Source organism: Crocuta crocuta, unplaced genomic scaffold, assembly GCF_008692635.1.
Source record: "Crocuta crocuta isolate KB4526 unplaced genomic scaffold, BGI_CrCroc_1.0 scaffold214, whole genome shotgun sequence".
Classification (NCBI taxonomy): Eukaryota; Metazoa; Chordata; class Mammalia; order Carnivora; family Hyaenidae; genus Crocuta; species Crocuta crocuta.
Genome location: NW_027529999.1, coordinates 140577 through 157272, shown reverse-complemented (window position 1 = coordinate 157272; position 16696 = coordinate 140577). Strand labels below are relative to the sequence as shown.

Sequence of the window (16696 nt, the reverse complement as noted above, 5' to 3'; positions counted from 1 at the left end):
ACAGAATTCGAAGCAGGCTCTAGGCTCTGAGCTGTCAGTACAGAGCCCAACATGGGGCTCAAACCCATGAACCGCAAGATCGTAACCTGAGCTGAAGTCAGATGCTTAACCAACTGAGCCACCCAGGGGCCCCTATATTTTGAGACTTGAAGAAAGTCTAGTATAGGCATAAGAGCAGGATTTCCGAAGGGTAGCTGACCTGGTTTTAAGTCCTGGCTCTGTCATCTCTGACCTTCTCTATGTCTCAATTTCCTTATTGGAAAAAAGACAATATTGGTATTTTATCATCGGGTTTTTATAAAAATTTGTTGAAAGACTCCATGTAAAACACCATACCATGCCATATGCAGTTCGTTCTAGTTATTTTTATTGTTTTTCATAAATTAACCCAGTTGATAGCCTCTGATTTTTGTTAGATTCCTAAATAGCCCATATCATAAAGGCATTACCAAACCAGTGATTTTGGAAGAATTAGAAAGAAAAATTTGGAGCACCTGGGTGGCTGACTCAGTTAAGAGTCTGACTTTCCCCCTGCCCCCCGATGTTTGTTTATTTTTGACAGATGCAGAGCATGAGCAGGGGAGGGGCAGAGAGAGAGAGAGAGAGTGAGAAACAGAATCTCACGCAGGCTCTAGGCTTTGAGCTGTCAGCACAGAGCCAGACCCGGGGTTCAGACTCACCGACAGCAAGATCATGGCCTGAGCCAAAGTCGGACACTCAACCAACTGAGCCACCCAGGTGCTCCAGTGTCTGACTCTTAATATTGGCTCAGCTCATAATCTCATGATTCATGAGATGGAGCCCCCCTCTGTGCTGTCAGCACAAAGCCTTCTTGGGCTTCTCTCGCTTTCTCAAAAATAAATAAACAACCCTTAAAAAAAAAAAAAGAAAAATTAATTGGTAAATTAACTTCAAAACATACAGGCCACTCCAGAGCAGCGGCTGGCGGAGACATGGAGATGCAATCATATTATGCCAAGCTCTTGGGGGAATTGAATGAACAGCGGAAGAGGGACTTTTTCTGTGACTGCAGCATCATTGTGGAAGGGCGGATCTTCAAGGCCCACAGAAACATTTTGTTTGCCAACAGCGGCTACTTCCGAGCCCTGCTCATTCACTACATCCAGGACAGCGGGCGGCACAGCACCGCCTCCCTGGACATAGTCACCTCTGATGCCTTCTCCACCATCTTAGACTTCCTGTACTCTGGGAAGCTGGATTTGTGTGGGGAGAACGTGATCGAAGTCATGTCGGCGGCCAGCTACCTGCAGATGAACGAGGTCGTGAACTTCTGCAAGACCTACATCCGGTCGTCCCTTGATATCTGCCGGAAGATGGAGAAGGAGGCTGCCATGGCCGCTGCGGTGGCGGCAGCGGCGGCGGCGGCGGCAGCGGCGGCGGCTCATCAGGTGGACAGCGGAAGCCCCGATTCAGGCAGGGAAGGGACCTCCTGTGTCACCAAGAGCTTGGGCTCCTCTCCAGCCCGGGGAGAGGAGAGTGCGGACTGTCCAAGGGAGTCGCCTTGCAGTGCCTGCAAAGACTGCCACCCGCTGGAACTGGTGGTGAAGGAAAGCCAGGGCAGTGGCCCCGCTGACAGTGACCTCTCTATTCTGCCCAAACAGATAGAGCCCAAGGTGGAGTTTGATGCGGACGAGGTGGAGGTGGAGTTGGGTGAACAGCTGCAGCCGTATGCCACCCCGCTCAGCCTGGCCCACATGGACGAGGGTTTGCCCGGTGGCCAGGCCGTCGACTTGGCTTACAGTAACTACCACGTAAAGCAATTCCTGGAGGCACTCCTGCGCAATGGTGCCGTCCCGAGCAAAGAGGACGGGGACCGTCACTTTTCTCGGAACTTGGAGGGAAGACCAGAGGGTGCAGGAAGAGCCGGGGGTGCCGTGATGGATGTCCAGATGGACTGGTATGGAGAGGACTCAGGTGAGCTCCATTAGCATTCAGCACCTCTGATGGTCATTTAGCACACACCCCTGTGCCTTATCGGCTCCATCATCACGTTCATCATCATTGCCATTGTCACTGCCATCATCGTCACCATCATCTCCACCACCATCATTACCACCACATCACCCCCACTACCAGTAGGTGTTAATTGAGCACCTGCTGTGTGCAAGGCCTTGTCTCTCCCTGTGCATTCATATTTTACCTCTACAACTAGAGTATAAGCCTGTTGAGGGCAGCTTTGAGACTGGAAATAATCTATTGTCTTGTGCTAATCAGCAGTGGGACTTCAGTTAAATCAGGAAATCTCTTTGAACCCATTTTGTTCTGGAGATAATCATCCCTGCCTTGCCTTTCTCACAGCATTGAGGACCAAACGAGAAGGTTTTCAGAATTTTCTCTCATGTACGATAACATATTCTAGACAGGTAAGAAGTGTATTCTTTGTGTCAACCTTGGTGCCTGGCACATAACAGACATGCAGTCGTGGTTGATGGTGCATCTACCTGAGAATATCTAAGATGAGTTGGCATTTAGCTTTATGTGAGTAAATTTCTTATATCCTTTGGTAGACTTTAAAAAAATATTTAAGGGGCCCCTGGGTGGCTCAGTCAGTTAAGCGTCTGACTTTGGCTCAGGTCATGATCTCACAGTTCATGAGTTTGAGCATTGCGCTCTGTGCTGATAGATCAGAGCCTAGCACCTGCTTCAGATTCTGTATTTCCCTCTCTCTCTGTGCCCCTCCCCCTGATCTTGCCCCCCCCTTGCACTCTGTCTTCATCTCTCTCAGAAATAAATATTAAAAAATTTAATGTTGATAACTCTAAAGATCTGTGTGTGTGCTTTTAAAAAATTTTTTTATTTATTTCTGTGTGTTTTAATTAAGTCATCAACTTAATTAGGAAAGAAAGGAAATTTTTATATCAGGAATAGATTTTATTTTATATAATGAATATTAGGAATATCAGGAATATTTTTTATTCCTTTAAAAAATTTTTTAATGTTTATTTTTGAGAGACAGAGCATGAGAGGGGGAGGGGCAGAGAGAGAGGGAGACACAGAATCCAAAGCAGGCTCCAGGATCTGAGCTGTCAGCACAGAGCCTGATGTGGGGCTCGAACTCACGGACTGTGATATCATGACCTGATCCGAAGTTAGATGCTTAACCGACTGAGCCACCCAGGTGCCTCTTTATTCCTTTTTAAAAAAGGAAAATTTTATATTAATTATTTTCCNCCTGAGATGAAGTCAGCCGCCCAACCGACTGAGCCACCCAGGCGCCCCGTCCCGTAAACAATTCTGAGAGATGAGTTAACATGACTAACTCTCCTGAGTAGGTAGGGTAATTGTGCTGTAAAGTGTTTTGGAGAGAGAAATAGATTTGGCTGCTACCTTCCTGATGAAAGTACGCTATAGCTTCCAGAACCTCAAGCCAAGAAATTAATGAATCCCAATTTAAAGTCACCCTTCAATACTGATCAGTGAAAGTATTTTAGATAAGGGAGATCAGCTGCTTTTATTCATTATTAAATGGCTGTCTTGAGATGTTTAATTTCATTTTTTTTAAGGCAAGCACGCTCTGTATGCCTGATTAAAACTAGGCTTGGAAACTTGAAAATGCTCTTTCTGATCTTCAGGGACACTGGCTTAACCAGCATTTAGAAGGTAGTGGCTGTTTTTAGCAAACCACACTGTGGGAATGGGTTGAAATCTCATTTCCGTGCATAACAGCACTTCACAGTCGGTGACCACGCTTTCACATCCATTAGACCCTCCTAAGTTTGGCAGAAGAGTGTGGAGAAACCAAGACCCACAGGGTTTGGTGAATTTCCTAAGAATGCAGAGCTGGTAAGTGGCAGAGCTAAATCTAGCAACCCGGGCTGGCTTCATTTCATTGAAACAAACTCTGAAGGCAGCACAAATGAACAGAGGATTTCAGTGCCGTGATTTTATCTTTTAAGCCTTCTGCCGGAAGCACAAGTATCAAGAAATAGCAATTCAGCTCTACACCATCTTCATTCAAGTCCAGTCCATCAGTCTGTAAAGTCAGGTTTCCAACTATGTGCTGTGGCAAGGCAGCCACCCTGGCCTTGGCCATGCCTGTCCTCTGCCAGGTTTTGATTCCATTTGCGTGGATCCTGGGCAAATTTTACTTCAAATGCCAAGGCACAGAGTAGCACTGATTTGTTTGGTCATTCGTGTATTTGCTCAAATATTTGAGTACCTTCCTGGTGAAGATACAAAGATAAGTCAGACATGGATCCAGCCCTCAAAGAACTGATGGTGTCTTAGACGAGATGAGATGTGTGTAACTGGCATCAGGTGATGGAAAGGCACCAGGGCTGGAAGACAGATGGAGGTGTGATTTTCACAGTAGTCTAGAAGCAGAAGAACCAGATTCCTCCCGGGAGATCAGGGAGGCATTATGAAGGTGGCATCTGAGGTAAGAGGAGACATAGGGAGAAATCGATTGGAGTCAGATTATGGAAAACCTTGAATGCTGAGAGGTAAGGTTTTGTCTGTAGGCATAGGGGAATTTTTGGTGGTTCCTGAGCTTGGAAGTGGATAGGAGCTGTGCTTGTGGGACATTAGTTTGGCCTCAGCACCTGACGATGTGGAGACGGGAGACGAGGGCGAGGGCAGGAGACAGGAAGGTGTTGTGATAATTCTGTAGCCACGTTGCTTATATCTGACGTTAGCAGGCACTGACAGGTCATAAGGTCCTCCTGTAAGCTCTTCTCCCCCAGACCTCCCAACCCCAGCTCCTGCACCGCCATTGCTTCTTAGAAGGTTCATCTGCATTGGTCACCTCCACTGTTTTACTTCCTACTCTTTTCTCAGCCCACGTAGTCTGGCTTCCGCCTCTTCCACACCACTGACACTGCTGTCATGAGGTAAGCCATAGATTATTCTAGAGTCAGTCCAATACGTGATTTTCAGGTGTTACCTTACTTGGCCTCTCTTGGTAGTTGACTCTGCCCTTTCTCTCCTTGAAATTCTTTCTTCCTCTGGTCTCTGACACCATGGATACTCATTCCTCTTACCTCTGCCATTCCTTTCCAGCCTCATCATGGGCTCATTTAATGCCAGTGTGTCCAGTTCTCCATCACTGGCTTGCTTCTTCAACATCTTATCATTCTTGCTAATTAATTAATTAATTAACTCAGCAGTTTGTTCTCTGTATTTATAGGTCCGATTCTGCTTTTTGTTTGCTTATTCATTTATTTTGTTTTTTAGATTCCATGTATGAGTGAAATCATATGGTGTTTGTCTTTCTCAGTATGACTTATTTCACTTAGCATTATACTCTCTAGGTCCATCCATGTAGTTGCAAATGACATGACCTTATTCTTTTTTATGGCCGAGTAATATTCATGTGTGTGTGTGTGTGTGTGTGTGTGTACACATATGCAGCACATTTATATCACATCTTCTTTATCCATTCATCTATTGTTGGACACAAGTTGTTTCCATACCTTGGCTATTGTAAATAATGCTGCAATAAACAGAAGGGTGCATGTAATTTTTCAAATTAGAGGGTTTTTTTTTAAAGTTTATTTATTTATTTTAAAAGATTGAAGTCATACTATGCCTCTTTTTTTTTAATGTTTTTTATTTAATTTATTTCTGAGAGAGAGAGAGAGAGACAGCGTGAACAGGGGAGGGTCAGAGAGAGAGGGAGACACAGAATCCGAAATAGGCTCCAGGCTCTGAGCTAGCTGTCAGCACAGAGCCTGACATGGGGCTCAAACCCACAAACCATGAGCTCATGACCTGAGCCGAAGTTGGACACTTAACCGACTGAGCCATCCAGGTGCCCCAAAGTTTATTTATTTTTAGAGAGAGAGAGCATGAGCCAGTGAGGAGCAGGGAGAGAGGGAGAGAGAGAATCTCAAGCAGTCTCCGTGCTGTCAGCACAGAGCCTGATGTGGGGCTTGAACTCACCAACTGGGAGATCATGATGTGAGCCAAAATCAAGAGTCAGATGCTTAACTGACTGAGCCACCCAGGCGCCCTCAAATCAGTGTTTTTGTTTCCTTTGGGTAAATACCCAGTAGCGGAATTTGAGGGACCTCCATGCTATTTTCCACAGTGGCTGTACCAACTTACATTCCCACCAGCAGGGCACGAGAGTTCCTTTTTCTTTACATCCTTTCCAGCACTTGTCATTTCTTTTTGATTCTAGCCATTCTGACAGGTGTAAGGTGATAACTCATTGTGATTTGCATTTCCCTGATGGTTAGTGATGTTAAGCATCTTTATGTGTCTGTTGGCCATCTGTATGCCTTCTGTAGAAAAATGTCTGTTCAGGTCCTCTGCCTATTTTTTAAATCATATTGTTTTTATAGTGTTGAATTGTGTAAGTTCTTTATATATTGTGGATACTAACCCCTTATTGGATTTGTCAGTTGCAAATATCTTCTTTCATTCATTAGGTTGCCTTTTTGTTTTGTTGATGGTTTCCTTTGCTGTGCAAAAGCTTTTTATTTTGTTGTAGCAACAATAGTTTATTTTTACTTTTTTTCCCCTTGCCTTAGGAGACATGTCAAGAAAAATGTTGCTGAGGCCGATGTCAAAGAAATGACTGCCTGTGCTCTCTTCTAGGGTGTTTATGGTTTCAGGTGTCACATTTAGGTCTTCAGTCCATTTTGAGTTTAATTTTGTGTATGGTATACGAAAGTGATCTAGTTTCATTCTTGTGTACGTAGCTGTCCAGTTTTCCCAGCATCGTTAATTGAAGAGACTGTCTTTTCCCCATTTGTATATTCTTGCTTCCTTTTTCCTAGATTAACTGACTGTATAAGCGTAGGTTTATTTGTGGGCTCTCTATTCTATTCCATTGATCTGTGTGTCCAATCATTCAACCATTTAACAGATATTTATTGAGCACTGACTATATGCCAGGCACCGTTCATCAGAGTGAACAAAAGGCAGCCCTTGTCCTCATGGAGCTGACGTTCCAATGCCGGAGACAGACAATAAACGTATAAATAAGTATATAAAATGAAGAGAATGAAAGCAGGGGAAAAGTTGATAGAGAGTGAAGGGGATGCTATTTTATTTAGTGTTGACAAGAAAGGCCTTTCTAACAAGCTGCCTTTGAGCAGAATCCGCGAGGGAGGAAGAGAGCAAACTGTGCAGGTAAATCAGTGAGAAGAACATTCTGGGCAGAGGGAAGAACGAGGTGCAAACTGCAGGTCCCACTTGTCGAGTGAACAACAGGGTGCTGTGGAGGCTGGGGTGAAGTGGGCGAGGCAGAGGGTGCTGGAGGATGAGGGGAGAGAATTTGGGTAAGTGCGGATCAGGTAGGGCCCTGAAGGCCATGAAAAGACCTTTGGGTCTTACTCTGGGAAGGGATCCCACTAGAGGGTCTCAGCTGAGAGTGACTTGAAATGACATATATTAAAAGGATCCCTGTGGGTAGAGGTCTTCTTGGATAGGACTGGACTGTCTCTCGAGGTAGAACCAACCAGATGTGCTAATGGCATATGTGAGCGGTATGAGAAAAAGAAGTTAAGATGACCCTAAGGTTTTTAGCTTGAGCAGCTGATTTAGACAAGTTATGTTGAAGGTGGATATGAAGGAGTGATTTCAGTGATGCATTGTGGGCACTAAACTGGGGAGGGAGAGGCATGAGAACCCAAGGAGGTAAAGGACAGTAAAATGGCAGTATAGTCCATGGCTTGGTCCCAACCAAGAAAGGACATTTAGGGGGTGAGCTGGAAAGATATGAGATAGTGGCTGGGAAGCGGGGTGCTTGAAATGTGGGCTGTGGAGCAAATTCAGTTATTGGCAGTATCTAGGTATGGGGCCATGATTTGCGCTCCCAACTATACACTAGTGGGGTGCTTTGAAAATATGCTTGGGGGGCACTTGGGGGGCTCAGTCGGTTAAGCATTCGACTTTGCCTCAGGTCATGATCTCAGGGTTGGTGAGTTTGAGCCTGCATCCAGCCCTGTGCTGACAGCTCGGAGCCTGGAGTCTGGATTCTGTCCCTCTCTCTTTCTGCCCCTCCCCCCCCATGCTCTGTCTCACCCCAAAACAAATAAACATTAAAAATTTTTAAAAAGATATGCTTAGAACAGAGATTGGACATCGGTACTTTTTTAGTTTCCCAGATGATTCTTTTTTTTTTTTTATCAGTTTATTTATTTAATTTGAGAGAGAGCATGAGCAAGGGTAGGGCAGAGAGAGAGGGAGAGACAGAGAATCCCAAGCAGGCTCCACACTGTCAGTGCAGAGCCTGACATTCTTGAACGCACAAACTGTGAGACCATGACTGGAGCCAAAATCAAGAGTTGGATGCTTAACTGATTGAGCCACCCAAGCACCCCTTTCCCAAGTGATTCTAATATGCGGGTCAAGTTGAGAGCTCTTGGTCTAGGACCAGATAGCTGACATGGGATGGAAGACAAGGAGGAAAGGAGGTCACGGAACAGAGAGGCCAGAGTGTTGGGTCATTTTTGGTATTCACACCAAGAATTACCTAGGAGTTATGTTTGAAGGCAATGCGATCAAATCTCCACGGAATGAGGAGATGACCTCGTGGCTCCTGGATGCCTAAAATAAGGAGAGGTTGGTATATTATTGATGAGGTTTTAGGGTGATGGTAGGGTGGTCTGGAGCTGATGGCCAAGAAAGAATTCTTTAAAAAAAATTTTTTTTTAATGTTTTATTTATTTCTGAGAGAGAGAGAGAGAAACAGCATGAACAGGGGAGGGTCAGAGAGAGAAGGAGACACAGAATCTGAAACAGACTGCAGGCTCTGAGCTGTCAGCACAGAACCTGACACGGGACTCGAACCCATGAACCGCGAGATCATGACCTGAGCTGAAGTCGAACCTTTAACCGACTGAGCTACCCAGGCGCCCCCAAGAAAGAATTCTTGAAGACATCTTTGGTGCAAAAAGGTGATTTTATTAAAGCATGGGGACAGGATCTGTGGGCACAGAGAGCTGCACTGAGGTTGTGAAGAATGGCTGATTTTATACTATGGAGATGGGGAGGTAAAGTCAAAAGGGAGGCCTCCAGAGGGACGTTGATATGCTACAGAGGACTCCTAAAATACCTTAGGCCTTGCTATTGATTGTTTTCCCTTTAAGTAAGCCATTAACATTAGGACCATAGGGGTTTCCTGGAGAAATGTTATACTCTCTATTTGCCCCAAGTATTTGTCAATGGGTTGCTGCAGGTTATGAGGAAATTTAATTTTATCTGCCATTTCCTTCTTGCCTTTGTTTTTCATATAACTATTAAGGGGTGATGTTGGGGATCTAGGAAATGGATCTATAGGTTTCTGGAGATTAGACTATGGATAAGATTGCCTTTTTCTTATAATTTACTAAGATATTTGTAAACTAAGATATTTGTAAGCTCATGTCCTAGAAGACTGTGATCTCTATCAGTTGGCCATTTCCTCTGTCCTTGGGCAGGAATATCACACACATCCCACCTGGGGAGGGGGCTGCGCCAGCTTGCAATTTGTCCTCAGCCGCCTCAAGCTCCCTCATCACTATCGTTGATGGTGTGAGTTTCAAAAGATCTTAAGGTTTTCGAGGATGGAGGGAGGGACAGTGCTCTGGAGAAGACAGTGAAGCCCAAGGAGGATCCTACTCACCTCCGACCCAGAGGTGTCAAGGTTACGGGGTAAGGGAAGCAGGGTGTTTGGGGGAGAGCCAGGTCTCAATTAAAGCAACCGCTCCAATTTGCTGAAGATTCGCGAAACTGTATTCTTCCCTCTTTCCCTAAGCTCCAGATGTATCTGTCTAACCCAGATATTCCCCCATGGATGCTCTGGGCCTGCCCCAAACACAGTAAAATCCAAACTGAACCCCTCATTGTTCCCAGTACCTGCTTTTCTCCTGCGTTCCCTGCCTCAGTGTATTCCACTGTCATCTGCCAAGTCAGCTAACCCAGAATCTACATCATTTCAAATCTTATCTTTCTCTTCTCTCCCCTCCCCCATGTGGTCACTGAGTGCTGTTAATTTTACTTCTCTGCTTTAGTTCATGACATCTCTCATCCTCTCCCACCTCTCTTCCTGCCTTTAATCTTGCCTCTCTTAAATCCTTCCCCTGCATTGTCCTCTGAGGGAGCTCTTAAAACTCAGGTCTGACCATGTACTTCCCCTCCTTAAGATTCTAGCTGCTTAAAGAATAAAGTCCAAGAAGGGCACCTGGGTGGCTCAGTTGGTTAAAAGTCGATTTTGGCTCAGGTCATGATCTCATGGTTCATAGGTTTGAGCCCCACCTCCGGCTCTGGGCTTCAATTCCTATATGATATGATATGACCAAGGTCTACAGAAAGTCCTGAAGGGCATGGATAGAGGGGACACATCTTGGAATACTGTAGTAAGGGTGACTCGGAAAACTTGAAAGGAACAGTTTTTTATATCTGGGGGATAATCGTGTTGTCAACCTTAATGGGTGTGCGAGTAAGATGGGGAAAAAAAAACAGTTGGAAAAGATTAAGTGAATCCCTGGATAGTTGACGATTTCAGATATAGAGTTAACACAAATTCTAGTTTAGGGTCTGTGTCATAGCACACCCCTTCTGCACAGGCCTGGAAACTGTTCTTAGAAGCTCTTGTCAAAGAGAACGTGGATCCTGGGGCACCTGGGGGGCTCAGTCGGTTAAGCATCCAACTTTGGCTCAGGTCATGAGCTCAGAGTTCGTGGGTTCGAGCCCTGCGTCGGGCTCTGTGCTGACAGCTCAGAGCCTGGAACTTGCTTTGGATTCTGTCTCTCCCTCTCTCTCTGCCCCTCCCCTGCTCACACTCTGTCTCAGTCTCTCAAAAATAAATAAACATTGAAAAAAAAGAAGAGAGAGAGAACATGGATCCTAAAAAAGAGAGAGAATAAGAGCGAGAGAGAGAGCGAGAGTGAGAGAAAGAGCGAGAGAGAGAGAGAGCGAGAGAGCGAGAGCAAGAGAGACAGCATGGATCCTGACCCAGGGGTCTGATCCATCATAACACAGGTTTCCAAACTTTTGGGGGTCACAAGAGCAATCCAGGAGGTCTGTGCTAGTTCAGGCTGCTGCAGCAGAGCGCCACAGACTGCATGGCTTAACCAACAAGAAATTTGTGTTCTCACAGTTCTGGAGGCTCAGAGTCCAAAATCAAGGTGCCGGCAGGGCTTTTTCTTCCCTGCTGGCGGACGGCTGCCATCTTGCCGGTCCTCACGCAGCCTTCCCTCTGTGCATGAACAGAGACAGAACGAGATCTCTGGTGTCTCCTCCTCGAGGTATAAGGGCACCAGTCCTATCAGAGTAGGGCTCCACCCTTACGACCTCATTTAACCTTAATTACCTCCCTAGCTCCAAATACAATCACACTGGCGTTTAGGGCTTCAATGTATGAATTGGGGGTGGGGGGAGGGATGAAATTCAGTCCATAAAAGGGTCTCAATCAGCATGGTCTTAAAATGAAATCAGATAGAATAGATGCTGTCAGAGTGTTATTTTGGGAAGTTTTTCCACATATCCACTGGAAGACGTGTGAGCTCTGAGGTGGTGGTGTAAGCTGTATCTCTAACTGAGCCACGGAAGGGGTGAAAGCCAGTACCGTATGGCATTCTTTGCAACTCTTGACTCTCCAGCTGATGGGGAGCCAGACCGAGACTTGGAATTTGCAATGTCTTACCATTAGCTGGTGGTAGAGTTGATGTCCTCCCTCTTGATCCCGGCTGGGGGATTCCCCAGCTCCTGATCACCTGTCCGAGGGTGGCCAGTGTTGTTGCCTACAGTGCAGCTAAATCAACCCATTTGGTTCCCCAGGTGATGTGCTGGTGGTCCCCATCAAGCTCCACAAGTGTCCTTTCTGCCCTTACACTGCCAAACAGAAGGGCATCCTTAAGCGGCACATCCGCTCACACACAGGCGAGCGGCCCTACCCCTGCGAGACGTGCGGCAAGCGGTTCACGCGACAGGAGCACCTGCGGAGTCACGCTCTGAGCGTAAGTGTCTGGGCTGGCAGGTATCCCGTGGTGAGGGCGGTGGGCGATGCAGTGGAGGGGGTTCCCGACATCTGTCCAATGTAAGGGTAAACCAGTCTGTCTTTCCGGGCGCCTGGGTGGCTCAGGCTGTTAAGTGTCCAACTCTTGATTTTGGCTCAGGTCATAATCTCATGGTTTGTGAGTTCGAGCCCTGCATCAGGCTCTGAGCGGACAGTGCGGAGCCTGCTTGGGATTCTCTCTCTCTCTTCCCCTCCCCTGCTTGAGCTAGCTCTGTCTGTCTCTCTCAAAAACAAACAAACACAAAAACAAAAAAACCTTAAAAAAACAAAACAAAACTATCTTTTGTGTCTCTGTCCACTGGACTCTTTTCAGAGAATTCTAAACATGTTTCTACTAAATTACAGCTGGTTGGTAGCCGTTAGGGAAAGTTAAAACCTCTATGATTACAGAACAGTTTTCTTAGTCTCAATAAAGTTTAGGTCCTGGTCAGAGATGGTTGTCATAAGGCAGAGAACAGTGGGGCTTGGATGGGGGATGGTAGGTCTGTTCTCACCAGCGTGATCCCAAAGGAGACAAAGCTGCAGCCTCAGTTTCCCACTTAGCCCCAGTACCTGGACGTAAGGAAAGTACATGCTGCTCTTTATAAGGCCACCTGTGTGCAGCAAAGAGGGCTCCAGACCAAGGGGACCTCTCCTCCCTCTGGCTGCCCCCTGGGACTCTGTCTCCCATGTTAGTGGTTAATTTCCACCAGCTAAAAGGCATTCAGGCCATTTCGGAAGGCACTGTATTTACGATCATCTTTGAGCAAGGCAATCAGACTTTGGGAAATCAAACATCAAAATGGTTTGGACTTCAAAGGACACTATTAAGAATGTGACAACCCACAGAATGGGGAGAAAATACTTGTGAATCACTTATCTGCTAAGAATCTAGTAACCAGAATATACAAAGAACTCTTTTTTTTAATGCTTATGTATTATTATTATTATTATTTTTTTAAATATTTTTTATTTATTTCTAGGAGAGAGAGAGACAGCGTGAGCAGGGGAGGGTCAGAGAGAGAGGGAGACACAGACTGAAACAGGCTTCAGGCTCTGAGCTGGCAGTCAGCACAGAGCCCGACGCGGGGCTCGAACCCACGAACCGCGAGATCATGACCTAAGCGAAAGTCGGACGCTTAACCGACTAAGCCACCCAGGCGCCCCAGCTTATGTATTATTTTTGAGAGACAGACAGAGCATTGAGTAGGGGAGGGGCAGGGAGAGAGAGCGAGACAGAGTCTGAAGCAGGCTCCAGGCTCGGAGCTGTCAGCACAGAGCCAAACGCGGGGGTCGAACTCACGGACCATAAGATCGTGATCTGAGCCGAAGTCAGATGTTCAACTGACTGAGCCACCCAGGCACCCCCATAAAGAACTCTTTCAATTTAACATTTAAAAACAACCGAATTATGTAATGGATGTAATTAGACATTTCTCCAAAGAAGAGATACAAATGGCCAATAAGACATGAAAAGATACTCAACATCATTAGTCATTAGGGAAATGCAAATTCAAAGCCACAGTGAGATACCGCTTCAGACACACTAGGATTATTATCATCGAAAAAAGAAAAACAAGTAATAACAAAGTGTTGGCAAGGATGTGGAGGAATTAGAATGTTTATACGCTGTTGATGGGAATGTAAAATAGTGTAACCTATGTGCAAAATAATTTGGTGGTTCTTTAAAAAGTTAAGCATAAAATTGCCATAGATCCCAGCAATTCTGTATCAAGGTATATACCCAAGAGAACTGAAAGCATGCATTCATACAAAAACATACATGCCCACAAATGTTCACAGCAGCGTTATTCATAGTAACCAAAAAGTGGAAACAACCCAAGTGTCCATCGACTGATGAATGAATAAAGAAATTGTGGTCTATCCACACAATGGACCTTTATTCAGCCATAAAATAGAATGAAGTTCTGATACATGCTACCGCATGGATGAACCTTAAAAGCATTATGCTACGTGCAAGAGGCCAGTCACAAAAGGCCACATATTATATGATTTCATTTATATGAAATATACAAAATGGGCAAACTCAGACAGAGTAGATTAGTGGTTAGTAGGGGCTAAAAGGGTGTCGAATGGGAGAGGGGTGGCAGCTAATGGGCACAGGGTTTCTTTCTGGGGTGAGGAAAATATTCTGGAATTAGGGGTGCCTGGGTGGCTCCGTTGGTTTGGCATCGACTTCGGCTCAGGTCATGATCTCACGGTTTGTGAGTATGAACCCCTCATTGGGCTCTCTGCTGTTAGCACAGAGCCTGCTTTGGATCCTCTGTCCCCCCCTCTCTCTGCCCCTCTTGACTCATTCTCTCTCTTTCAAAAATAAATAAACATTAAAGAAAGAAAGAAGGAAGGAAGGAAGGAAGGAAGGAAGGAAGGAAGGAAGGAAGGAAGGGGCGCCTGGGTGGCTTAGTCGGTTGAGCGTCCAACTTTCGCTTAGGTCATGATCTCGCAGTTCATGGGTTCGAGCCCCGCGTCGGGCTTTGTGATGACTGCCAGCTCAGAGCCTGGAGCCTGTTTCAGAGTCTGTATCTCCCTCTCTCTCTGACCCTCCCCTGCTCACGCTGTCTCTCTCTCTCTCCTAAAAATAAATAAAAAATATTAAAAGAAAGAAAGAAAGAAAGAGAGAGAGAGAGAAAGAAAGAAAGAAAGAAAGAAAGAAAGAAAGAAAGAAAGAAAGAAAGAAAGAAGAAAAATGTTCTGGAATTAGATGGTGGTATAGTTGCACAACCATGTGAATGTACTAAAACCAATTGAATCATTTGCTTTAAAAGGTGACTTTTGGGGCATCTGGGTGGCTCATTTGGTTGAGTGTCCGACTCTTGATTTTGGCTCAGGTCATGATCCTAGGTTCATGGGATCGGGCCCCATGCTGGGCTCCTTCTCTTTCTCCTTCTGTGCATCTCCCCTGCTCCTCTCTCTCTCTCTCTCTCTCTGGAAAAAAAGGTGAATTTTATAGAATGTGAATTATGGGTTTGAAAGAACCCGGATTTAAGATAAGTACAATGTTATCTTCTGCTCTCAGGGCTGACCCCAGCACACTTGTCTGAAAGTAGCTTCACCCCATGGCCTTCAGGTTTTGTTTGTCTTTTTTCCCCCTCAATTTATATCTCCAGTCTGTCTTGGCAGCAACAGGTCCCTGGTGCCCCTAAGGCACTTCACTGATTGGACTCCTCATTCCATCTTTCCACGTTATACAAAGTCCAGTCTATTGTAGCCCAAAGAGGTGGTATTCAAAGGCCTCATCAGGTTGCAAAGGTCATGTACATATTCTGGTTGGCTTAAGTCTTGTGGGATTGATGTGGGAGACCCAGAAGACCCCATGGAAGGCAGGGCCATTGGGCGGATGTAGTGGCAGCTCTAGCAAGCTGGCTTTCATGTTATTGGCCCTTGTCCGCTGTCATTTCTCTCTGTCTCTACCTCTTGTGTCCATCCCGCATCCAGAGTTCTCTACATGAGGCTTTGGTTCACAGAGTCCCTTTAGGCTGGAGGTCCTGACGAGTGTACACATTAGATAGTTCCTTCTATGGAGGGGGCTCTGGGGCTGCTGCCCTGAGGAGGAGCTGCATGGGGTAGGAGTCAGGTTCTGGGATGCAAAGTGCCTCTCCTAGGTAAGGAATGTATTTATCAATGAAGAGGTAAGGACTGCATTTATCAACAAAGAGGTAAGGACGGGACATCTGCCACGTGTGTCGAAGATACCGTCTAGCAAGTCTGCCTCCCTAATAACTACACAATCCCAGGTACAGAAAAAGCTGTGCCTAAAATCCCCATTAGCTCCCTGAATGCCCTTTATATGCCGGACACAGGGATATAGCAACAAATGTGACTGAGAACATGAATGAGGATGGTCCCTGCCTTCCTGGAGCTTACAGTCTAGTGAATTTACCAATAATTTGTTAGAAAATCAACAAAGGAAGGAGTATAGGTGGGACTACATAGCTGAGGACCTAATCTGACCCAGAGCATCAGTGAAGAGTTCCTTCAAAGGCATTAGCACTAAGGGAGCCCTTGGCAATGGGAGGTGGGCACGTTCCTCGCATAGCCAATGGCCTTGGGGCAGAAGCACCTTGGTGAGGCCGAGGCCGTGGCAGAGAGAGCAAGGGGGAGAGCGTTTCCCGTGTCTTCTTGTCATTTTAGGTCCATAGATCCAACCGTCCAATCATCTGCAAGGGCTGCAGAAGAACCTTCACAAGTCACCTGTCCCAGGGGCTGCGGCGCTTCGGGCTGTGTGACAGCTGTACCTGTGTTACAGACCCGCACGTCGACGAGGACGATTTGATGCCCATCAACCTTAGCCTGGTGGAGGCCTCGTCCGAAAGCCAAGAAAAGAGTGACACAGATAATGACTGGCCAATCTATGTGGAGTCTGGTGAGGAAAATGACCCCGCCGGAGAGGATTCTGACCGCAGACAGCGAATTCGGTCCAAACTGTCCGATCGAGAGACACTCACGTAGCAGAAAATTCTGGGGGAGTGGGGGGTAAGGGGAGAGGTTTTAGAATTTGTTGTTGCTCATTCTGTATTCGAAAGCCACCACCCTGTCCAATTTTGTGGAACCCTGAGAGGCACATGTTTTCACTGTTACTATAGTTGCATTTTTGTTACATTACACGGTGAAGGTTGGATGTTGTGACTCGAAGGACTAATGAGTTCTTTGTGGAATGCCCTTGGTTTCTGAGGACCTTGCTGAGTTAATTCTGAGTGAATCAAGGCTGGCCCTGAGGCTTCCCATTTT

At 46.0% G+C, this 16696-nt stretch overlaps 1 protein-coding gene across 1 annotated transcript; it reads left to right on the top strand.

Annotated features, from left to right (window-relative positions):
• The first annotated feature begins 953 nt into the window (after window positions 1-953).
• ZBTB8B (zinc finger and BTB domain containing 8B) lies at window positions 954-16424 on the top strand. Its single transcript, XM_077763499.1, has 3 exons — window positions 954-1935; window positions 11731-11909; window positions 16100-16424. The coding sequence occupies exons 1-3, from the start codon at window positions 954-956 to the stop codon at window positions 16415-16417; spliced, it is 1479 nt and encodes a 492-aa protein (XP_077619625.1). The 3' UTR covers window positions 16418-16424.
• The last annotated feature ends 272 nt before the right edge of the window (window positions 16425-16696 follow it).

Coding starts and splice junctions, on each gene's coding strand:
- ZBTB8B (XM_077763499.1), top strand. CDS start 954: ATGGAGATGCAATCATATTATGCCAAGCTCTTGGGGGAATTGAATGAA. Junction 1,936..11,730: donor CTGGTATGGAGAGGACTCAG/GTGAGCTCCATT, acceptor TTGGTTCCCCAG/GTGATGTGCTGGTGGTCCCC. Junction 11,910..16,099: donor TGCGGAGTCACGCTCTGAGC/GTAAGTGTCTGG, acceptor TTGTCATTTTAG/GTCCATAGATCCAACCGTCC.